Below are 25,033 nucleotides of genomic sequence, written 5' to 3' on the forward strand. Positions count from 1 at the left end.
AGGGGTCTATAGGACGAAGGATTGACTTATATACATTAATGTATATGAAATGAATTATACATAAACATAGATATCTCAGAAACTCCGGATATCAGCTTTTAATAACAAAATAAAAAAAGATTTACTCATTCACTGCCAGCCCTTTTTTAGAGCAGCCAACCCCATATTGTCAGGAGTTTTAGATGAATTTCACTGATTTTTTAAGACCCACAGAATATTTTGTACTATGACAATCTGAAATTTGAAAGATTAGACTATCTAGTGTCATCAGAAAAAAATATTTTGTTTCTAGCTTGTTTCGTTCTTCCGTATACAGCAGTTGAATAGAGGCAAGTTTCACACAAATCGCCAGTTTGTGACAAAAAGCTGAGAAAAACGTCTTTTTCTGAAAAAACCTATTAGTGACGTTGAAGCCACATTAGTTTCCTACCATACAACTACAAAAACAACACCGAGACCAGGCTTTTGATGGCAAAATTATTATTATTTTGCTATCTAGGTCAGAGTTGAATGGATTTCTTACTGTATTTTGGCCTTCCTCCAAGTCTCTCCCCCCGTCATTCTCCCCACACGCAACTTCCTCCTCCTGCTGGACATGCCGAGTCTCCCCAGTTGGTCACTACATCATGGTACAAGCTCGATATTCACAGGAGAGCTTCGTCACACTGTCTCCCAGCAACCCCAGCCGAAAAACACAATTAACGTCTTTAGACGTTTTTGGCAGTCAATGAGTTAAAAAGTCAAAACCTACTGTATGTATTTTAAAGGAGCATAGGGCAGGATCAAGAAATAAGACTCCATAGTGACACAATGGCCATTAGGGTAACTACAGTCATCTCTTCACAGCACCGAGCTGATACTGTGACACGGTTATTTATTTACTCGCCATTCATACGGCTGTTTACTGCAAGTAGAGGATGGATACTAGACGGAACTCGATTTTGATCACATAGTGTCCTTGCGCGCAGCGTTCTTTTCATTCCTGCTGCAGCAGCAATAGCAGTGAGTGCAGCATCAGGGATGCAGGCAGGACCATCGAGCAGAAGAGGACAACCTTGAAATAGTAGTTTGGTCCACCATGGTTGTCTGCTTTCAAGTCTTCAAGCCGTCTTCTTCTTCTACTTCTTTATATCCAGTAGAGTGGGACGCCTCTCCAAGCTGTTGAGAACGCACATCAACGTCATTTAACATCACGTCTGCAGAACTATGCGCAAAATTAGGGCCCAGAATATCAGTACATAATGCATCACACAGCCTGTTCAAGGCAATAGGGAGATATTGTTTTTGATTTTGAACGCTCCATCACACATTAGCATTAGCATTAAAAGACTTAAAATTAATAGGATTTTTGTGGACAAATTCTGCCTTACGCTCCTTTAAAGGTTTTATGGTGTTTGGGATTTAAGATTGCACCCACCCAGGATGTATTTAGGACAGACGTCTGTAGACCAAGATTAGAACATAAGAGCAGAAGATATGACGTGTTGGGCGATTTTCATTATCATTAAAATTATAATAAAAATGTGATAATGATGTAAAATCCAACATCATTCACTTTTAGATAATGTATCACTGACTGATTTCTCCACCATTTACAGGTGGGACACTACACTGAGTTCACGATACAATAGATGATAACGGGCTCGCAATATCAATATTCTAATATTCTTAAAAAAGGGAAAATTTAGTTTTTAACTCTGGATATACTTACATACTTGGTCTGAATATGGCCTTTTCAACTCCATAGGACTATAGAAAAATAGAAACAAACATAACAATCTGGTGCATAGAAGATTACCACTCGTACCCTTGTGATATTATAATATCGAGATATCTTGTCGAACGATATCATGTCCCAATTTTATATATTATGATCTATTCAAAGTGACAGCTGAGAGCACAATACTGTATAAATATTGTATAAAATACTGTGAATATTTTATGTCTATTCAGCTAAGATGCTCAATAGTTGGTTTTTGGCTCATGTTATTTTCAGCTGTACCTGTATAAACTGAGCATGATGCTTTTAGGGTGTGGGCAAGTGTGGGACACAAGCCCAGAATACTTTTAGTATTTTACTCTACCAAAGAGTAGGGATGGGAATCAAAAACCAGTTCTTTCTGAAAACCGGTTCCCAGTAATCAAATTTCTAGGAATCGTTTGCTTGCTTGTATTTCAATTCCGCTTATCGGTTCCTCTTACGTCGCAAATACGTAACGATAAACTCATCCAGGTCCTGTATTTTGTGTTTATGCTAGCATCAAGTGAAGCTCCTTCCACCATATAGTTATCCATTGTGGAGAATCTACTTCCTCCACCTGTAGCTGTGCTGTCCTCCATGCTGTATTTGTAGCGTCTCTGTTGCTACGCTAGTCACTTCCGGGTTTAGTACACTCGCGCTAAAGTTGCTTCTTGCACGGACTTTTCTTCCGAAAACAACAAACTTGAGCAAGAATACACACCTCGTCACCAGTTTATGTCCTCATAACAAGTAATCAGACACGGGAGACGGACTGGTACTGACTGTTGTCTTTAGTTTGCTCTTGTGTGCTCTTTCACACACACGCACACACACACAGACACACACACACACACACACACACACACCATGGGGGGTGGATCGCTTCTAAATTCATGCGCACCAGTCTAATGCACGTATAGCATCCTGCCTAACTTTCACTAAACTTACCTCATTTACGTAGTTAGGTGTAGTGGCAGGTGTGGCTATAGCGATCAGGTGACCTTCACTATGTAGCGTGACATGTAAATACTTAGAAAAAAAAAAGAAAAAGAAAAAATGGTTAGGCGTGCAGGCGCATGGTACGCGTTCGTTTACGCGTTCGATAGACGTGCGCATGAATTTAGAAGCGATCCACCCCCCATACACACACACACACACACACACACACGGCTGATGACGTCACATGTAACAACGGTGACGGCATCTCTAAACGTCCATTTATAGAAATGTAAACTAAGGCTAAACTAAAGCTTTACCGTTTAAATACATAAGTGCAGCTGTAGTTTTGGTTAATATGTTCTTTTTTACAGAATAATTATTTGTTTTATGTCTGAATTAGTTTTGGATCAAGTTGTTCAAGTTCAAAAGGAGCACTGTAAAAATTGTCAAATGTTTGTAGCCATAATGTGTCATATGTTGTAACAATAATAATTCATCAATTTTATATAGCGCTTTTGTATATATTATTATCCAGTGAAAACTATTTATACCTGATGGATTAAAAGAGAACTGATATCCCTGCAGGAAATTAAAGATATAAAGATAATATAACAAAGAGTTAAAGCAAACAAATCCATTTGTATTATTTAATTTCCTCACCCAATGAGAATCGATAAGAGAATCGGTAAAGAATTGAATCGATAAGCAGTATTGATAATGGAATCGGAATCGCTAAATTCTTATCAATTCCCATCCCAAAGAGAGAAAAAAGCTACTGAATAATGCTTGTAGAAAAGAACATAACTCGCACAAACAGGCATTCCCCCTCAGGAACATCAGGATCCAGTGAACGTAATGAAGTCATGTCCTCATGATACTATTCTTCTGGAGGTGAGTATTGCTCAGTCGCTACACACAGGCACTTAGACACACGTTAGAGTGTTTAACACCTTAATGGTGACTTATTGAGGCTCTATCTGCAATGCCACAGTGGAAGTAAGGCAAATCCTTAATAAAAGAGTTTGCTTTGCTGTCATGTTGAACCCCTGAATGTCTCCTCTCTGACATGATTCCCATCCTGTGTGGATTAAACGAGTGCAGTCGTAGCTGTAAACCTCCCTAACCTCCTTAACCTCCCTGAGGTTGTTGTCGTGGGAACGTTACACAAACTTTAAACAACAAAGTAAAAAAAGAAAATCCTCTCCAGCAGCAATGATAAGCGTGTCTCTCTTTCTGTCTGTGTGTGTGTGTGCTCACAGTCGAAAAGCACAGCAGGTGATTGGCTGCTGTTGTTGTGTGTGTGGCTGTGATGTCATCATTAGCCTTTGGTGAATGTAAAGCAGGGTTTACTGTACACTTCCTGTCAGGGCTGTACTGCTGAGCAAGGAACGGCAGCTGCCAGGATAATGTCACATTTCTGTTCGGTGACTCAGCGCTTCCTCTCAACAGTTTGTGTTTACGTGGTGCGAGCCATTTGACTGCCTAATGAACTATCAACAAGCACTCTTTTGTCGAGGTGTTATTTGCGGTTTGACGGAAGACGTGCATGTTAAAAAGCCACATGTGAAGCCTGTAACACTCACAGCAGTTTGTTGGGGGGGGGGGCACTTACTACGAATCAAAGTAAAGACTGTTCTCTGGCACTTTTGTGTTGATCTGGGAGTGTTTTAAGCACAAGTTTGTTGTTGTCAGAGAGACATTAAATACAAAACAAAGGAGTTGAGAGCAAAAAAGCAGATCCTCCAGAGTCAGAGAAGGGCAGGCCTTAAAAGGACACGGAAGACATTGGATTGGCTAAAATGCCAAACCAAGAAACCACTGGATAGGCCGGCCAATCTGGGACTGACCTGCATGGAATGGAGAAACTTTCCAAATAAGGAAGTGAGCTGAGGGAGCTGACCTTCATCACAGAGAGGGAGAAGGAGCCGTGAGGAAAGATACACAGAGAATGAAAAGAGACACAGAGAGTCGGGGAGAACAGCATGGAAACTAAGCGGCTTCAGTGGTCTGCCTCATTAAAAGGAGGGAGCGTTTTCTAACAACAGTGTATAAATAGACAGTAGCACACACACGAAAACTTTCACTGAAAAACATTGTTTCCAGATGAGGTCAATCAACCTACGATTAGATCCTGAGTGGTAAACACTGCTCCTATCGGATATCCCAGTCCAACCACCACACAGCTTCCTCCTGTCAACTTTTACTCTCATACACTTTTAGTCTGATGTCACTGACAACCAACGGTGAACGTAATGGATTACAAGTACTCACGTTAATGTAATTGAGTTGCTTTTATGGGTACTTGTACTTTTTTGAGTATATTTCCAAATCAGTAGTTTGACTTAAGTTCAATTCAATTCAACTTTATTTGTATAGCGCAATTTACAACAAAGTCATCTCAATGCACTTATTAAAAAATAAAATTCATAATAAGAAAGAAAAAAACCCAACATGATCCACATGAACAAGCATTTAGCAACTGTGGGAAGAAACAACTCCCTTTTAACAGGAATAAAGCTCCAGCAGAACCAGGTTCAGGGGTGGCAGCCATCTGCGTCGACTGGTTGGGGTTAGTGGACAGAAGGACCAACAGAACAGGATAGAGAGATAGAACATCAGAGTGTTTCAGACTAGTTGAGCCATGAACCACAGATCAGGAACTTCCATCATCAGCTTCACGACACCTGATACAGAGAAGACAGAGAAGGACGAGGAGAAGGCACTGACTGCAGAAAAACATGATACATTATTATCAAGTCAGCCTGTCTTGGCCTTGGACTTCAATCCCAGTTGGTCTAGTCAATACTTATTAGAAAGGTGACGAATCTCTTCCCGTTTATTGGTAAACTAACAGCAACTCCAAGGTCTGTAAATGCGACCATTCACAGACGAGCCTATATCCGCTCTCGCGGTTAGGTTATGTTATGATTCAGTGTGTTTGAAAGAAATAAAGCATTTTCTTACATGTCTACACCCAACTGTTACTAAGTAAAATATTTAAAAAATTGGTTCCTTAAAAACCCCTGAATGTCCCCCGAGATTTTGGAAAAATGTCTATCCAAGACATTCCTAAATTGGAATAATAACTGTGTTTGAACCCCTTGGTGCACATGCATGGAGATGGTCTCTTTTGAAAGACAACATTCTGACGTTTCTCTAGAAACACTGTAGGAATTAGTAGAACTGTGTTATTGTACTATGAACATGAGTTCAAATATTTCCATCCTCTCCTTGCTTATTTGATCATAAACAGTTAAAATTGAGTTATGTATATTGGCTTGAAAACAATGTGAAAGCAGAGTATAAGGTGCTACCTACATACATCGTCCCAAATATGCCTTTTGATGTCTCCAATTGGCACAATTCACCATCAGTAGCACATGCCGTAACATCAGCAAAGAAAAAGGGGAGTTTTTGTGCACTTTTCTGTTTTCACAGATAAAAATGTATAAAATAACAGCCACAGTGCAGTGCCCCTATTTGGCCAGTTTAGGTTGAGTGAAACCTAGCCCTAACTCTAACCCTAAACCTAACCCTAACTCTAACCCTAAGACGCTACGTACGTGTACTTTGGTAACCGTACCAATAGCACCAGGGGTTGTCCATACGGCAACCGTACAAATAGACACTTTCAATAATTACTCTTGGCACACTGAACAACACACAATCACACACGTGCACACAAACACACACACATGCACACACATTGTCCAAAAAGCACACTCAACAACACACGCACTCAAACACAGCAAAATAAATTCAGTTCTAATCAGATTAAACATAATGCCCCGCGCCAAAACAGCATTGAATGAATGTTGCTTTTCTTAGTTTTAGAGTTCATAAATGTAGCTATACTTAGAGCCTGATAAAAAAAAATTTCGTTTTGAATTGAATTCATTAGTTGTTTTATTTGAAAATAATTATTCATTTTGACAAACCTTTTATTTTGTACATATGCCTTTGTGGAAAATACAGTAAATGAAGTTCAAGAGTGTGCAAGATTTAATCTCCTCTTTTTAAAGTTTATACATGAGATGTTTACTGTATGCCAGGTAACCATGGCAAGATTTATTACCAACAATTAACTTGTTGTGAAAGTAACAATTAACTTTTACTTTGAGTACTATTTAATTGAGCTGCGTTTTACTTGTACTTGAGTATTTTATGTCTGAATTACTTGTACTTGAGTACAATTTCAATCAAGTAACATTACTTCTATTTGAGTATAGGATACATCAGAACTCTTTCTTTACAACTCTGCTGACAACTAGTCAAGGTCAGACGACTTCCACCCCGTCTGTCTCAGTGAGTCACTCACAGGTAATGACTCGCTGATGAGACAAAGGCAGACCCTCTCTCAGGGCACATCTGAACTTTCTCTAAACACACACACACACACACACACAGAGTGAGAGAGAACAAAAACACTACCGTACATTTTTTGCACACATGCTGTCACCTCAATGTTCCAAATCTTTGTCCTTCCCACCAACCCACCATGACTCACCGACATGCCTTTAAAAATAGAAACTTCACACTCAGAAATGAGAGATTCTAGTAAAAATACTTGCATCATGCAACAAAAATCTCCAATTGAGAAATTACTTTCCAAACTTATTTCAACTGACCACATCTGTTGAGGCTGTTTGTACACATGCCGACACAGCCACTCTTTCCATTATTTAGAGCCCTCTCCAAACAGACCAGGTTACATAAAACCATTATTTCCTATAGGCTTGACAAGGAGATAATACATTCAATCTGGACTCTGCTCTCATATGAACGCTAAACAATGTTTACGTCTACAGCCGGGGTGAGATTGTGGGTTTCATTTTCAGTTGGTGCCCTGGTTTCAAATGTGAGTTCACAATAGACAAATCATCTGAAACCAACAGAGTTGTTTTGATGATTAACTTAATAAATGTGTCTTTGATTCTCTCCTAGACAAGCCTGTTTCCCGAGTCTTCAATCATTTAGGCAGCAATGAAAGGAAAGATTGATTAAACGTAATCGGATACATGTGAGACAGTCGTTTCCTTTTGTTACAAATGTATTCTTCAGCTGCAAAGTCAGTGCACTTTGGTATGTGGGTTCTTTTATTCTGAAAAGGAGCTCTGGGTTGGTAGGCTTTTATTGTGGAGAGGAGGAGTCTGTGAGACAGGCTGACTCACACAGAGGGAGAGAGAGACAGAGTGATCAGGTCTGTCCCTGTCTGGCTGCTGGGCGTTATAAATGCTCCTCGTACCTGACAGGGCAGCAGTGAGTCGGTCGCACACTCTGCAGCTGGGAAATACACACACAGACCAGCACAGCACGCAAGGTAAAACTGCTTCTCCTCATCATTTGTGTGAACTGTCAAGCTTTTTTTTTTTTTTTTTAATGAAAAGCTCATGGGAAGGGAAGGAACATGGATAAAAATGAATCAAAAGGAACTTGACAGAGGATAATTCTGTTTTTAAGGTTTTTTCTATTAAAACATTATTGATAACACACACAAATGCACACAAAAAAACCCTCAGATTTGAAGAAAAGGGAAGATGGAAATAGAATGAACTTTTATTGTCAGTGTTTTTCAGCACTTTTTAGAGTTGATGATTCAGAGAGTTGATGTGTAATCCATTTCTTCATAAGTCAGGCATTAGAGAAGGAAAAGAGTGTCTCCGTAGTGTCGTGTCTGACTGTTTGTGTGTTTGCTGAGTGTTTTGGTGGTCGGATGGATTAGTTATCACAATGGGGTTTGTTTCTTCACTTTTCTGACTCTCTCCTCCTTGCCTCCTGCTGCTAATCCCATTCGATGGCAATGTGTTTCCCTTTCCAATCCAGGGAAGAATGTCTTTGGCTTCTTTGGAATTCTTGTATTAGAAAATAGGGGAAAGGAATCTCTGTGGGAGAGCAGAGGATGGATGGATGAATGGAGGTACATAAAGAAAAGCAGGGCTAAGTGTAGGCCTCCTTACATTTGGACTTGAAATATGATCCGAACTGAAGAAAGACGAGGAAAAGTATTTGTAGGAGTAGAAAAGAAGTCGGGACAAAGAAAGTAGGGCAGGGAGAAAGTGGTTGATCAGAGCAGCCGTGAGCTGCTGGTTTGGCTGGGATGAGGAGAAAAAAAAAGTCCAATGCTTTTAGAGAGAGCGGGGGAAAGGAAAACAGTCTGGTTCTGCTTTATGTGGTGTGTGTGCAATTAGAGCTGAAGAGGAGGAGGAGGAAGATGAAGAGGTACCGGCCACAGAGCGGGGTTGAGAATGTAATCAGAACAAACCGTTGAAGAAGTGAAGGATGGACTGTGTATGGCAGAGATGGGCAACTTCTATCAGGGTGGGGGCCACAAATCTGAGCATTAACACAGGAAAAAATAAAGGGTTTTGTCTTTGTTTTCTTTTTGTGGGGGTTTCTTGTTTTATTTTTCTATTTCTTTAGACATTTTGTGTATTTTTGAATACATTTTGTCTATTTTCTTGTCAATGTTAATGCATTTTTGGGTGTTTTTCGAGTCATCGTGTGTGTTTTTGTTAGATTTTTTATTATTGTTGTTATTTTGTGTATTTTTCTGTCATTTTGTGCAATTTCATTGGCATTTTCGAAGTCCTTTTGCATATGTTGTTGTTTTTGTAGTTATTTTGTGTTGAAGTGGTTGTTTAGTGTGTCTTTGTCATCATTTTGTGTACCTTTGTTGACAATTTGCTGTAGTTTTCTGTATTTCTGGAGTTTTGTGCATTATGTTCGTTTGACTTCCAACTTCATCGATTACAATTTTGTTTTGAGGGCCGCACAGAGTTAAACTGAGGGGCTGCCAGTTGTCTATGTCTGGAGTATGGGTTCTGTTCCCCCAAGCAGCAGTCTAGATTCATGTTTTCTGTTCAAGTTCATTTCTACTTTCTGGTCAACAATTTTATGACCCTCTTTTTAGCTGATGTCAAGATGTAATCTCCCTCCTTTCAGTAGATGTTCAGACTTCTCCATCATGACACACTGTAGTCTGACAGTTAAACATAATAGAAGGTCCAGACCAGTTTTAGTCACTGTCTGATCAGCAGATCTGAACTGTGTCACTGCGTCGCTCTCATCCAGCCTCAGGCCTTCAGATGACTTCATGGTAACGACTGCAGTGATGATGCAATACTCCATGTTGAATATGACGGATGGAACCTGGAGCCAGGTGTGAGCAGGCACGCATTCATCCCATTAATCCTGCCTTTTGTCGGCAGGATAAGTGAATCTCTTCACAGTTTTGTCATGGCTGTCTACACAATGTAAAACATAATTATTATTATAAAGGGCAAGTATTTAGTTTGGTCATGATAGAGAAGTTTTGTAAATGAAACCATAACATACAATCCTGTCAGTGTACACTATAGGGTGGTTCACAAAATACATTTTCACCAAATTTTGCCAGATCACTTTTTGCCTTGTTGACATTAGCATTGTTAGCATCTGTACCAAAAATGGAGTTGATCGCTGCACATTTAGGGGAGGCACACTTTTTCACAATGTTGATGTTGTTTTTCATATATTCAGGAATAGTGCTTGAACTGTTCTAATGCTTTATTATTAATCACAATTTCAGAAACGTGAGGTAACTTTATCGTTTAAGTTTGAGATATCTGTGAACGTTACGCATTCTTTGGTAGAAAAACAGTGAAAAAGTGCGCCAGCCTTTACAGACAATACAGGCTCAATTTGTGGTACAAATGTTCAAAATACCAATAGGAAAAAGGCAAAATGTGATCTGGCAAAAAAATTTTTACATTATATTGTGAACCACCCTAGTGTACACACACTATCCATCCCAAACACATAGAATAAGTTGCTTGAAAATGTATGCGAATGTCTGTATTTGACTCCAGTTACGCTAACTGCTTTTAGCCCGTGGCAAAAAACAAGAACACCTGGAGAAATACCAATATGGTGCCACACCAGCCTGTCATTGCCCGATCTCATTAGATCTCAGAATCTGTGCCTGGTTAGTAGTTGGATGGGAGACCACTGAGAATTCTAGGTATTTAGTGATATCTATCATTCTGTCTTTGGGAAAGACACTTCACCTTCAACTTATTTTGTATTAAATTAATAAATGACAAATAAAGAAATCAACTTTGTTAGGTTAAAGAGCGCAATTTTTGTTTATTTACTGATTCTGGCTTCTAGCATTTCACAATAAAAGCACTAGATATAGGATATACTGTACATTCAACCTGTTTACTGCTATTATATTATCAAACAGGCTGTATTTGATAATAGAAAGAAGGGTAGCATGAACGGCATTTTCTTAGCACGCCTTTAGGAATAAGGTGAGATCAAATGTATCGTTTCTTTTGACTCAAACTAAAATATCTAAATTCTAAGCAAATACCATGAACAACGCGCTCTTAGTGTTGCTACACAATTGAAGGTGACAGGTCAAATTTATTTTGTTAACTTTTTGTTTTTATGGTCGGTCTATAACAAAAGGCATGTGTTCATGCGTATAGGTGTGATTGATGCAGAAGTGTGAGGCAAACACACGCTGCGTTTGTTGCCTGAAGGCAGCACGACCTCCAAATCCCGTTCCTTGTACGTGTTGCTGAATAACAGAGAGGAGGCCTTATTTTCTCTCCCTCTCCAACCTGTTTATGATCACCTCCAGGCTTCACCAGGGAACAGGCTCGGCCTCAGTTCTCGTCATGTTGTTGTTGTTTAGGAAAGGAAAGCCCTCATTAACGCTCGGGAGCATTCAACAACTTCCTCCTCCTCCTTCCCTTCTGGTTGCATACTTCCTGTCATCAGTGGAGTCAAATGGAGCAGCTTGGGGTTGTACAGCCAGCTGCAGCTCGTGAGGCAGACAGCAGATAATCTAACCGTAGACCTGTTGCTAACGCACCTCTGGATCTCTGTTCAGGAAGCCCACAGTGGTGAAAACATGACTCTTTAAAGTAGTTGTGGTGTTTGTGTTTGTGTTGATAAAGACCCACAGTGTCTGGTTCATCTCTTACTGTCTGAGCCTTAAACCAGATTCCTTCTGGTCTCCTTCTCTGATTCCCTTCAGTCAAAAAAAAACAAAACAGGAAAGTAATTTAGACTAAAATGAGAAGCTTTTGTGACTAACCTATTTATAATGTTGAAGGTTGAAGGAAGAAAAGAGCAGAAATGAGAGGGAGAGAGTTGGAGCGTTTCGTGTAGTTATGTGGGCCAGTTGGCTCGGAGCGGAGCGGCAAAATACAGAGCTGTTGGCATGACGACAGAGAAGCTCTTCCCTCTAAATTCAGCCTTTCTTCTCCGCTGGGATGAAGAATCTGAGCAGGTCACTGCGGCCGATCCCTGAATGATCTACTACGTTGGATCTGTGCTGGATTTAACACAGATGGAGAGGTTGATCGTGCACATGTGCAACCTCAAAGATGAGAGATGTGTTACTACAGGGGCACCAACGTTGTTAACTGGGCCGTAAAAGTAGCTCTCTGACCTTTTTAACTGTCCAATCAAATCTGACCACTGTAGTTAATGGTGTTTCTATGAAGGCCACATGTCACATTAATATAATTAAATAATTTGATAACATTTTACTTGAAGTTTTATACATAAGGCTGACATTACGCTGTCATTATCATGTCATTAGCATGAATAAGGCGTCATGAAGGCTGTCATTATATGTCGTTCGCTAAATTATGACACCTTTGGAGCTATGTTGGCATTTTTTGGGTTAGGTGGAGGGATCTAGTAGGGTTAGGTAGGGTTACGGTTAGAGTAACAAACGGTAAGGGGTTAGGACAGTGTTTCTGGAATGGGGGTACGTGTACCCCTAATGGTACGCGATGGCACTACAGGAGGTACTTGAGAGAGAAATTAACAAATACAAATGTCAGTCTTGGTCCCACCTCAGGTCTGAGATGACTGAAAATGATAAAAACTATACAGATAAATATATTCAGGAAGAACTAAATCAGTGTTTGTCAACCTTGGGGTTGGGACCCCATGTGGAGTCACCTGGAGTTTAAATAAGGTCACCAGAAATTTCTGAAAAATTGAAAGACATTTTAGAAATGTTTTCATTATTATTATTTTTCTTTTTAAAAAAATAAATGAAACAACACATTCTTAAACTGTATTTCTATACTTTCACTTTGTGAAATATAAATCTATTTCAACTAAAATGTAGTAAAAAATTTAAAATATCTGAGCTCAAACGTGATCAAAAAGTAATTCTAGAAAAAAAATGTCTTTGGGGTCACCAGAAATTCTTGATATCAAAGTTGGGAACCACTGCACTAAATACTGTTTCTATTTACAAAATCCGTTTCTTCTAAAATGTGTGTTATCACTAGTTCATTCCATCATTATGATCTATAGTTGTTTTTAAATAGCTTTCTAAGCAAAATATTGTAGTAGACAAAGGGGGTACTTGGGTTTAGAAAGTGGGGTAGTCTGGGGTAGTCACTGGGTTAGGGTAACGAAGGGTTAGGGTTAGAGGTTAGGTAGGGTTAGGGTAACAAACAACACTTAATGACAGCCTTCATGACACCTTATTCATGCTAATGACACGTGTCATGTCATAATAATGACAGTGTGACGCCAGCCTTTATATATAAAATGTCAAGTAAAGTGTGACCAATGCTTTTTGTATGTGAAATGCTGCAGCTTTAAAGGGCCTGAAAGTGCATTTAATGTCCCACTCTGACCTGAAACAGAGGTGAGAGGCTCTGAATCAGAAACAAAGAGGGCGTTAAATGCAAAGGTAAACCCTGAAAATGTTGTTGAGGCACTGAGGCTGTGTGTTGTTGGAGAGGAGGAAATGAATGGTGTTTCCTCTGACGGTCAGGCTGCTCCTACACAGCCAAAAAAGGAATCAAACCGCTGCAAAGCTCTGCGAGCTGCCAAACTATTCCTGTAAAAGCAGCGTTTCTGCTGAAGCCCCGAGCAGGAGGCCCGTTAAGCAATGTAAAGGAATATGTATACAAAGTGGGAACACGTTGAACTGATTGTGGTTGGTGCAGTAATGAGAGGTGCAGGTGGGGAAAACTTGGAATGATTGCAATGCGCGCTGTGGAATTCATGAGGATTCATTAGCAGTCGCTGCCGTCTCCTCGGAAAAGGAGGAAAGGACTAAAATAAGCAGCCACGACCGAGCCATCAGTCACGCTGCCTCTGGCTCCAGTACTTTGTTACACGACACTTCCAACTGTCACATTTCACTGGTGCTGTTTGCAAATGAACACAGGGAAGCTAAAAGGAGGAGAGGGTTTCTCTGCATTGTCACACATGAATAATAGTCCGAGCGCTTTGCTGATTATTCCACATCTGGAAGAGTTTAGGTCACATGAACTCAGTGGACTCCCGACATCATGCACCGCTGGGATGCTGGGATGTGGTCTTCACTCTACAGACTGCCTGCCTGCAAAGAACACTTCACAAACTCTACATTCTCAACCCCACAGAGAGTTCATGTCTAACTTTTGAACTGAGTGCTCTTTAAAAACTCTCCCGGTGCAAATATTAAAGTACAGGAGTAAAACACCGACTTGAGGAAACGCGTGAGTTCGTTCTCCTCTTCCATGACGCAACAACACAGAGAATCAAGCCAAAAGTGAACAAGCACACCTTCGCGTTCATCATCAGGCGTCGTCTGTGACAAATAATGGGGCGCCGATTGTAAAGTTACGCATGCTAAAATAAACGGCAACTTTTCGCAACATTTAGCAAATCACGTTTACAAATTGTATGTGACTTTTGTTACGTTACTTTTGACCAGATTTACAGCAGTATTTGTGAAATTTGTGATGTTTTTTTCTCGTAAAAATATAATGTCATTGTTAAATTGAAATGTTAAATCTAAATCTAAATGTTAAATCTAAATCTAAATTTTCATATTCAAATTCACTGTTTAGATTTAACATTTAGATTTAGATATATTTAATATTTAGATATAGATGTAATATTTAACATTTAGATTTAGTTTTAACATTTAGATTTTACATTTTTTTTAAATTAAAAGGTTTTTCTCTAAAAAAAACTGCATGAAAAAAGAATGTAAAACCTGTTTGTGACTAATGTTTAGGTCAGGACATATGAACGGGAACGTATGAAAATTAAGGAGATTGAGTTTAGCAGAACACTACTAACAAAAGATATACATAAAAGTGTCTAAACGTCTGAAAAACATTGATAAGTGAATTAGTAATAGTTGTTTCTGGTGCAGAAACAGCGTGTTAAAGACACACAACACATAAGGCACGTCATGCTAACCATCAGGGGGTGAAAAGATCAAAGTTTGGGAGCTACTGATCATTAAAAAATTCAAATAAGACAATTGATGAACGCTCAAAAATCAAGGTTCCACATGCACAATGACACGATTGTTACACACTATACTGTTGAGAATGTTTAGATGTTTAAATGTTACGCGTTTCATTTTATATTTTGAATGCAGAATCTCTATCTCAGTCAAACTGTTTGTGCTGTGTCAGCACAATATACAGTTTCAAAGAGTATAGGCCAGGGCTGTCAAACTCATTTTGGTTCAGGGGCCAAATACAAAGCAGTTAGATTTTAGGCGAGAAAACAAGCAATTTCAACATTAATGTCCCCAAGTTTGTACTTGGCATGACATCTAAAGTATGTAAGACGTCAACAATATCCAGGCAGAAATTATGTGAAATAATTTGCAGTCGTGAGAAAAAAATGGGAAAATTGCGATTGCCCAAATATTGTGGAGTTTCTGAGATCTGAGATATCTGGGCAGATTTATCTACAACTGAATTATTTGGTCATTTGGACAATAATTTATGTTTTTTCTGTCTTTTTAACTTTCTCCTGCAGGCCACATTTGATGGTCTAAAGGGCTGAATTTTGCCCCTGGGCCTTGAGTTCGATACACTCTTACAAAAAAAGGCCTAGTTGACACCTTGTGTATGTTTTACAGTGTTGAGCACTTATCACCTGCTTTACTGAACGTTAACTGTCAGCAGTGTGACTTTTTCAGGTCTTTGTTAGAGTCCAGAAGCTGATAGACTATCAGTGCCCCCCCTCAGGCAAAGGCTGTGCTGCTTCACATCCTCTGCCAGCTGTGCTCTGACTACAGATGTGGAGACAGCTTCTCCTTCACTGACCTCCATCTCTTCATGTTGTCCTCCGCAGAAACGCCTCCCAGCTGAAGCAACTCCAAGATCAGATTCTGTTGGAGCAGCAGGAGCAGCTCCACCTGAACCAGGACCTCCTGCCTTCACTACAGCCTCCACCACCACCACCTCCACCACCACCACCACCACTGACTCCCCCACCTCAAGAAGCACCTCCACCTGCTCCTCCGTCTCCACCTCTCCCACCTCCTCCTTCTTTCCAGGAGCTGGAGAGCAGCGTCGCCATGCAGGCCAGCACCTTTAACTACGCACGGCCCAAGCAGTTCATAGCTGCTCAGAGCCCCGGGGGAGTGGGCTACATCACCCAGTCCTCCCCCTCCTCTGGGTCCGGCATGTCCTCCCCGCTGTCCCCCCCTCCCTCTCAGAAGCCCTTCAGCAGAGTGGTCGTCCCTCCTTTCACTAAGACTGCCAGCGTGGAGTCTCCCAGCTCTCCATCCTTCCCACCTCCACCTCCACCATTCCTCAGTCCAGCAAACCTGCCTTCTTCACCAGGCCAGGACTTCCCCCCTCCTCCACCTCCACCCCCACTCTTCTCCATGTCTCCAGCTAATTCAGACATGTCCTCACCTTTCTCCTCCGTTCCACCGTCTCCAGCCTCCAGCTACCTGTCCTCCGTGTTGCCCGCGTCACCCTCTTCACCTTTCAGTCCGACGGTCAACGCCCTCGGTCTCCCCAGAGGCAACGGCACCGTGTAAGTGTCCCTCAGTCACACCGAGCAATTTCAACATTATTGTAGTTTACACTTGTATGTATACATAAAATACAAAATATGTATATCAGTCCCAACAGGATCTTCACTTTAAATTTCCTAGATTTTTGACCAATTTCTATTTAATTAAGGAAAATACTATGCAATAATTTGAGGAAAATTAATAGATTTAGCAAGAACTTAGTTTTTCTCCCAACTGTTTAACATAAAAACATGCCATCATGTGATATAAGCGCTGGGAAAACTGAGCCCCTCCAAATATTGTTGAGTTTCATTTACACAATGATTCACGTTTTCCTTCGGACCGAATTAGATGCTCTAAATGGCCGGATTTGGCCCCCGAGCCTTGAGTTTGAGTATGTCTTCCTCTGGTCCGACTCTTTCAATATGACCAGAACTTGCTGAATGAACACATTTTCTACAGGTTATATATGTAAAATATAATATTTGTAGCTTTCTTTCAAGCTCATAAATTGAGAAAATCTACAAAAAATGTGTTTCATTTGGCAGAAAATAAAATCTGCTTTTGCTTTGTAAAATACAATCTAAATGCTGAAATTAAGTCATGGTGCAACTTAAACAGATACAAACTTTACATAGAAGTATTATTCAATGAGCTGACATTTAAAAAGCTTAATAATATTTATGAATGGACTTGATGTAAATAACGCTTTATCCCATTTAAATAGTCTCAAAGCAGCTCATTCACCTATTCTCACACCAATGGGACTGAGCTGCCATGTAAGGCACTAGTCAACCACTGGGAGCAACGTAGGGTTCAGTGTCTTGTCACAAGTTATCATCTTCTTTTTATTTTGGACGTGTTTGTCTTTAATGACAGATTTAGAAAAATGGATAGATATGAACAAGAGCACAAATGGACAAAACTATGCCCATGATGACACACCAAGATTTAAAGATCAGATATTTTATTGCTGCAGTTTATCCAAGATAACCAAGGAAAGAAGATGAGATTAATAAAAGTTGGAATTCCCATGAAAACCCATCAAAAGATGATGATTATGAATGCTACATAATAACTGAAACAATAAGGTAAAGCTCAAGTTTTGAGTTTAGCCTCCAATGATTTAGTTAGTGAATAAGTAATGACAGCAGCTTCAATGGAAGAGAAAGACATTCCTCTCTCAGCTCTTTTTCAATATGTTTTCATCATCTTCCTCCCCCCCCATCCCCCCCCCCTCCCCCTCCGACTGGCATTCCTGCAGCAGTCACGAGAGATAAGAGGACTGACTGGCCAAGCTGGACATGTCCAGATAAGGGTGGATGCAGGAGAGGGAGTGAAGAAGAGTAAAGACAGTTATGAGTCTGTGATAACGTTCCACTTTCTGTTTTCTCCCATCACAATCAGAACAATTTTATTAACAGTACAGTTTAAAAACAATACAAGGAATTTCACTTGGTGGATGGAGTGAAAAACAAAAGAAATAAACAGAAACACTATAATAATATTAATAACTAGAATATTTTCATTTCCTGATGAAAATGCAAGTAAGGATGCAAGGGCTGGCCCATGTTGCACTGCATTAGCTATCTTTAGCATTAGCACATATTAACATTAACTAGCATTAGCATTAACATTCATATAAATTAGTATTAGTATTAGCTAGCATTAACATTAGCATTAGATATCATTAGCGTTGGCATTAGCTAGCATTAAAATTAGCATTAGATATCATTGGCATTGGCATTAGCTAGCATTGGTGTTAACGTTAGCATTATCTCGCATTGGTGTTAGCATTAGCACTTGAATTAGGTAGTATTAGCATTGGTGTTAACGTTAGCATTATCTCGCATTGGTGTTAGCATTAGCACTTGAATTAGGTAGTATTAGCATTGACGTTAATATAAATATCATTAGCATTAACTAGCATTAGCATTAGCACTTGAATTAGCTAGTATTAGCATTAACATTAATATAAATTATCATTAGTATTAACGAGCATTAGCATTAGCTATCATTAACATTAGCATTAGCACTAACCTAGCATGAGCCTAGCATTAGCATTAACCTAGCAATAGCATTAACATAGCATTAGCACTAACCTAGCATTAGCACTAACCTAGCATTAGCCTAACATTAGCATTAACCTAGCAATAACATTAACATAGCATTAGCACTAACCTAGCATTAGCCTAGCATTAGCACTAACCTAGCATTAGCCTAACATTAACATTAACCTAGCAATAGCATTAACATAGCATTAGCACTAACCTAGCATTAGCCTAGCATTAGCACTAACCTAGCATTAGCCTAGCATTAGCATTAACCTAGCAATATCATTAACATAGCATTAGCTAAGCATTAACCTAGCAATAGCTTAATATTAGCATTAAGGTTGAAATGGGTTTAATGTACTAGCTGAATATGGGAACAGCTCCACTCTCTCTTAACCAGCTGTCCACTCTAAAAATGACATAAGAGCTGAAAAGTCAATGCAGTTTCACAAAAACATTAATAACTCAAAAAGTTTAAAAGTTACAAATCACAAATGCAACGAATGGTGTAGGAGGAGTTAACGCAGACGGAAGAAAGAAAATGATAACATTAGTGATGTTGCCTCCTGCATCCTCACTAATAAATATTGAGGATAAATGATGAATATATACAGTACATATATACAAGTACTGCAGCTAATATTGTCTTTATGTGCAGCAAAGCGTTCCCGAGGAAGTCCTCGCTCACCAAAACGCCTCGTCTGGCCTCCGACTCAGACATCCAGGGCTCAAAAGATGCTGTCATCCAGGATTTGGAGAGAAAACTGCGCTTTAAAGAGGAACGCATGAGCAACGGTCAACAGGTGTGTGTGTGTGTTGTGTGTGTGTGTGTGTGTGTGTGTGTGTGTGTGTGTGCGTTCAATGACGGTAACACAAATTAAAGTCAAATCCATCCCTCATACATCCCTAAATGGCTGTTACCTTTTAAAGAGCCTTCTAACAAGTCATCATCACTTCAATAAATCCAGTCATCTGTCATTAACACACACGTTAAACCCATCAAGGTGACGGTGTGGACTGTTAAAGGTGTGTGTGAGTGTGTGTGTGTGTGTGTGCGACTCACACACTAACCCAGGCTGACCCATTAATCCCTGCTTCCAGAGGTTAACCTATGAGGAGAAGATGGCGCGCAGACTGCTGGGTGCTGACAACGCCGCCACAGTCTTAAACACACAGGACACTGAGGAGGAGCCAGTCACACAGGTACAGGGCCAACACACACACACACACACACACACACACACACGGGCATGGTACACCGTCACCCAGATAATCCACATCAACAGCTCTTTGTTCCCACAGATGTATCTGCTCTATGGCATGTATAGCACACAATCCCCTCCCTGTTGTGTCCACTGATACCTGACTGCTATCTGATCATCACTGGCTCTCTATTTATACTGAAGCCAGTCTCCCTCCTACTGTAAACACCACGGACGTTATGTAAGCAGGGTGTAAACACTTTAAAGATGTCCGTGCAATGCCATAAAAAGCTTTGTTTATGCAAAGTGTTGGAAACCACTGTTGCTACAAGCGTGCAACGTTGCCCTGTGTCTCAGTGAGCTGTGTTGAAGCTGGAGCAGAAGTGACACTTTCACACCTTTAAAGGCTCAATTCACTCCATAACTCCAAACTTAAGCAGAAAATAATCAATAAGCCTTAAAATGAAGTAGTGGTTTGCACTTCTATCTCACAGCATCATGGTCTAGGGCAGTGGTTCACAAACAATTTGGGGTAAAGGCCCCCCCTTTGTCCCACTGCAACATTTTGCTTAGAAAACTATTTAAAAACCACTATAGAGCATAATGACGGAATTAATGAGTGCTAACACACATTTTAAAGTATCTCATTCTGTAACAGTATGTAGCAGAAACAGTATTTAGTGCAGTGTTTCCCAACCTTTTTTGGATCATGACCCCATTTTGATATCAAGAATTACTTTTTTTTTCTAAATTATTTTTTTATCATGTTTGAGCTCAGATTGTTTTTTTTTTTTTTGTTTTACTACATTTTAGTTGAACTAGATTTACATTTCACAAAGTGAAAATCTATGAATTGTTTAAGATTTTGTGTTTTATTATGGAAATAAAAAAGTTCAAAAATCTATTTAAATTTTTCAGAAATTTCAGGAGACCCCATTTAAACTCCAGGCTGCCTCACATGGGGTCCCGACCCCAAGGTTGAAAAAAAAACAGTGATTTAGCGGCTCCTGAATTGATCGATTTCTATAGTTTGTATCATTTCCTATCATCTCACGCCTGGGGTGGGATGAAGACTGACACTTATCACCCCTAGTTCAGGGGTACACGATGGCACTGCACACTGATCTAGGGTTTGATTCTGTGAGGTTTGCATGCTCTCCCTGTGCTTGAGTTATCTTTATTTACCCCCAAAACATCAATGTTAGGGTAACTGGAATCCCAAACTTGCCCATCAGAGTGAATATGTTGGCCCTGCAGGTCCAGGGTGTCACCACAAGGGTTGCAAACATTTCCAGGTCAAAAATATAAATTTTTCATGGAGGTTATTTATTGGAATAAACGGTTAGTTGGGAGTCATTTTAAACACTATTATTTGAGTTGGAAACTTTCCAATAGGAATTAACAGGAAAAACCCAGAGTATTGAAAGTCGTAGTGTTAAACTCAAGGCAGGGGGCCCAAATCCGGCCCTTTAGAACATCCAATTTGGCCCACGGGCCCCTCAGTCCCTCCAAATACACAATTTCAATGAAACTCCACAATATTTGCAAGGCTCACAGTTTCTCCATGTCTTATATCACATGATGTCAGTTATGTTTAATCTCAAAATGTTGAAAGAACTTTATATTTCTTCCAGATTATTCCACTAAATGTCCTTGATTTTAAAAGGCATTGGTCACAAAATCAAAGAAATTAAAGTGAATATCCTGTAGAGACTTTGCTTAGATAATGTCGGTGCCTTCCTTTACATATACAGTAAATTACACATGGAAGTAAACTAGGGCATATTAATGATGAAATTGTTCATTTTCCTGCTAAAATCTGTGGCCCACTTGAGATCAAACTGGTCCATATTTGGCCTCTGAACTAAAATAAGTTTAACACCCCTGATCTAAAACATTAGCATCAGTTATTTACAGTTACAGCAATTTCAATAAATAATTGCGGTGGTTTTTTTTATTTATTTACATTTTTTATATATTTCCAAAATTCCTGAGCTCAAGTTCCCCCTGAAATATTTGCAGAAATGTTTCGCTCCTTTACAACCCTGGCAGCCAGTTTGGTCATAATTAGGGATGTGAAAAAAAAATTGATTTGATGATATAACGCGAATTTTTGGGTGCCGATTTTAAATCGATTTTTATTTTTCAATCGATTTAAAATGTATTTATTTATTTATTTCATATTTAATCAATATTTTTCTTATTGTATTTTTCATGCTGGAGACATTTTCACTTCTCTGCGGAACTACTGGCTCCTGTTCCTACATATAATAACAATAACAATAATAATAATAATATTAAATGGGATGTTTTGAAGCAAATAGTTTTGACTCAATTTGTCCTCTGAATGATCAATATATTCTGATGATCATATACAGCAACTTGATTTTTCATCTCTACGTTTAATTTTGACATTACCTGGGTAGAATAATGCAATATATCGTGATATCGCGATAATACCATATTGTGACCCAGATATTGTGATACGTGTCGTATTGCAACATCCTTGCCAATTCTCACCCCTTAGTAATAACATCTGCTGTAAGTGACCCTACACATGATAAAGCTGGTACCCAGACGTATAGACTAAAACCAGTGTGTGTGTGTGTGTGTGAGAAGTAACTAAAGTAGGGGTAACACACAGCTCTGTGTGTGATTTTCACACCTTTAAACCCTCTGAAGCTTTCATGTCACAAATGTTTCAGCTCCAGGTGAGACGCGTTCACGCGGGTTCATAAAAACACACACAAAGTGTCCCCTCTTCTGTGACAACACAATGGTTTCTCTCAACAGGAAGACCCTTCATCTGATACAGACTCTTATCCTCAGAAGGTTGAAAACCTTTTCTTTTCACACCTGCTGGGTTTTTACTCCATTGTTTCTGTGTATCACGTGATCACACTTAGATCTGTAACTGCACACTGATGACGTCGGCACCAAACTCTCCTTTTGTACACGTAGCAGGGTTGGGGTCAATTATATTTGTAATTGATTGCAATTATGGCAGAATTATAATTGTAATTGTCATCTTAAAAATCTGTTGCTGCCATAATCGGAATTAAATTGTAATTGACTTTGTAAATGTACAGTAATTGCCATGACAATTCTATAAAAATTGTCTTTTATAAGTTAACGTAAAACTGGAGAACCGTGTTACAGTTCTACACTTACTGTATATAGTAAAAAATTATTAAAATATGTTTCACGTCAAGCTTTCCCACATTTGACCATTTAAAAAATATAAATTGAGGTGTATGCTGACACAAAAAAGGCTCAGATGCCCAAACCAAAAATATTAATACCTATATTTTCATTGATTAGGAAGCCTAACAATGTAAACAATAGAAATTGAATGAAATATATTTGTTTTTAGTGTATTTTACAGCTGATCATGAAAGATGCTAACAGAAAGCTAACACACGAGGAAGGTTAGCTTTTATTAGGTTATTCATCAAAGGCTCAATAATTGTGCTTAATTTTAATTAAACTTTAGTAATTGAGAGCTTATATGTAATTGACTTTCTGAGGATTAAAAAAAAAGTTGTAATTGGAGAAATGCTGGTTAATGTAATTGTATTTGAATTGTAATTGGAAACATTGATAATTGAAAACTGTAAAATGTAATTGAGCCCAACCCTGATTTGTAGTCATCATGTTATGTGCACGTTTCTTTCCTTCTGTCCTCACGTGATGAATGCTGCACTTTGATTTTGCATGGGATTGAAAAAAGCCAAAGTGAACGTGGCTTAGGTTGGGGAACTCTTTAGGAGGAACCTACAGCTTCAGTACGATTCCAGAATGATCCTTCAGCAGAGGAGGAGCAGAGTGAGTTCAGCTCTCCACCTCGTGCTTAAGGCCTGTCATTATCTTAGCGATGTGTCATCACAAAAGGCTCTGCAGATGTTCTCCCGCTGCCTCTGCAGGGCTGTGGTGATGAAGGATTGATGAGAAGAGGAGTGGTTCATACAGTTAGGAGATTGGAGGATAGTTTGTTTTAAAAAAAAAAAAATAATACGAATGCTTCCTTCTCACTTTCAAACACGCCTGCCTCCATCACTCTGCCACTGCTTCCTTCCTTTCTCTGGTTCCTACCACAATATTTCATTATCTTCCTCGTCTGCCTCTGTTTTGTAGGAATACAAAGTTTCCAGCTTCGAGCAGCGCCTGATCAGTGAGATCGAGTTCCGACTGGAGCGTTCTCCGGTGGAGGAGTCGGACGACGACGTGCAGCATGAAGAAGACACTGCCGGACAGGGCGTGGCGCCGTCCTTTGACCACAAGCTTAAACACTGCAAAGTCTTTGAGGGCATGCCAGTCACCTTCTCCTGCAAGGTCAATGGAGACCCCAAACCCAAGGTGTGCGTTATATACAGGACGTAATCAAGACCAGGTCATTTTAAAGCATTTTCAGCCAAAGGTGATGATGTGTGAGGCTGATAGTGTACATGTACAGTGTGCTTGGATAAGGGGAGGGCTTTCCTGCCTCACTGCGTGCCTGAATTAATCACACTGTGATGACAGGTTTCACCGTGGATTGAAAAAAAGTCAGATAGAGGCACAGATAGCAGTGTTAGTAGAATAGTGAGTCTGTTCAGTCAGTGGCTTTCACCTGGTCAGGCATTAGCATCCAGCATCAGTCCATAATAACAACCCAAATCCAGCAATTCTGCAAACACACAGATGAAAAACTGGATCGATGACTAAATGCAGTTTATACTGACTCAATGAATACTGAAAACAACATTAGAGCACTGATCTGGAGGGAATGCATTCATTGATTCATTTCATTTCCTGAGGCCCTCAGTGTAAAAGAGTGCTTCTCTTCCTGCCCCAGGTTTACTGGTTTAAGGATGGGAAGCAGATCTCAAAGAGGAGTGAGCACTACAGGATCAGCAGAGACCCTGATGGGACCTGCTCCCTGCACACAGCTGCAGCCTCGTTGGACGACGATGGAAACTACACCATTTTAGCGGGAAACCCCGAGGTGAGCGGAAGAGTGAGAATACACACACAAACGTCATTGGAAGAACGTTTGTGCATGACGGCTTTTTTCTGACCCCTCCTTCTTGTGATACCACTTGTACCCTCAACAATATATTTTTTGGCATTTAAATATTGCAATATACTGTATATAACTTGTGGCATGATATATCGTCCCACCTTCAATAATGACAAGTAATACTTGTACGTACATAACCAGAAAACTATGGATTTAATAGAGAATACCTTGAGGACACTTGTTAAAACCAGTGGGCGTGCACTGTAGCTGTTCCCACTAAACCTTATTGAAGCCAAAATATGGCGCCAAATTGCA

The 25,033-nt window shown here is 39.7% G+C and overlaps 1 protein-coding gene across 4 annotated transcripts in view; it reads left to right on the forward strand.

The window, feature by feature from the left end:
* Positions 1 to 25,033, forward strand: part of palld (palladin, cytoskeletal associated protein) — a 104,533-nt gene that overhangs the window by 69,697 nt on the left and 9,803 nt on the right. For 2 of the 4 annotated variants that reach the window (XM_028444712.1, XM_028444714.1), the window contains 5 exons: positions 15,791 to 16,483; positions 19,176 to 19,320; positions 19,619 to 19,720; positions 23,854 to 24,075; positions 24,554 to 24,703. In XM_028444712.1, the coding sequence (XP_028300513.1) occupies positions 15,791 to 16,483; positions 19,176 to 19,320; positions 19,619 to 19,720; positions 23,854 to 24,075; positions 24,554 to 24,703 (1,312 nt within the window). Of the gene's footprint in view, positions 1 to 7,854; positions 8,001 to 15,790; positions 16,484 to 19,175; positions 19,321 to 19,618; positions 19,721 to 23,853; positions 24,076 to 24,553; positions 24,704 to 25,033 lie in introns of those variants that run through there. The other 2 variants (XM_028444715.1, XM_028444713.1) reach the window with 2 other exon arrangements.

Source organism: Gouania willdenowi, chromosome 4 (assembly GCF_900634775.1).
Source record: "Gouania willdenowi chromosome 4, fGouWil2.1, whole genome shotgun sequence".
Classification (NCBI taxonomy): Eukaryota; Metazoa; Chordata; class Actinopteri; order Blenniiformes; family Gobiesocidae; genus Gouania; species Gouania willdenowi.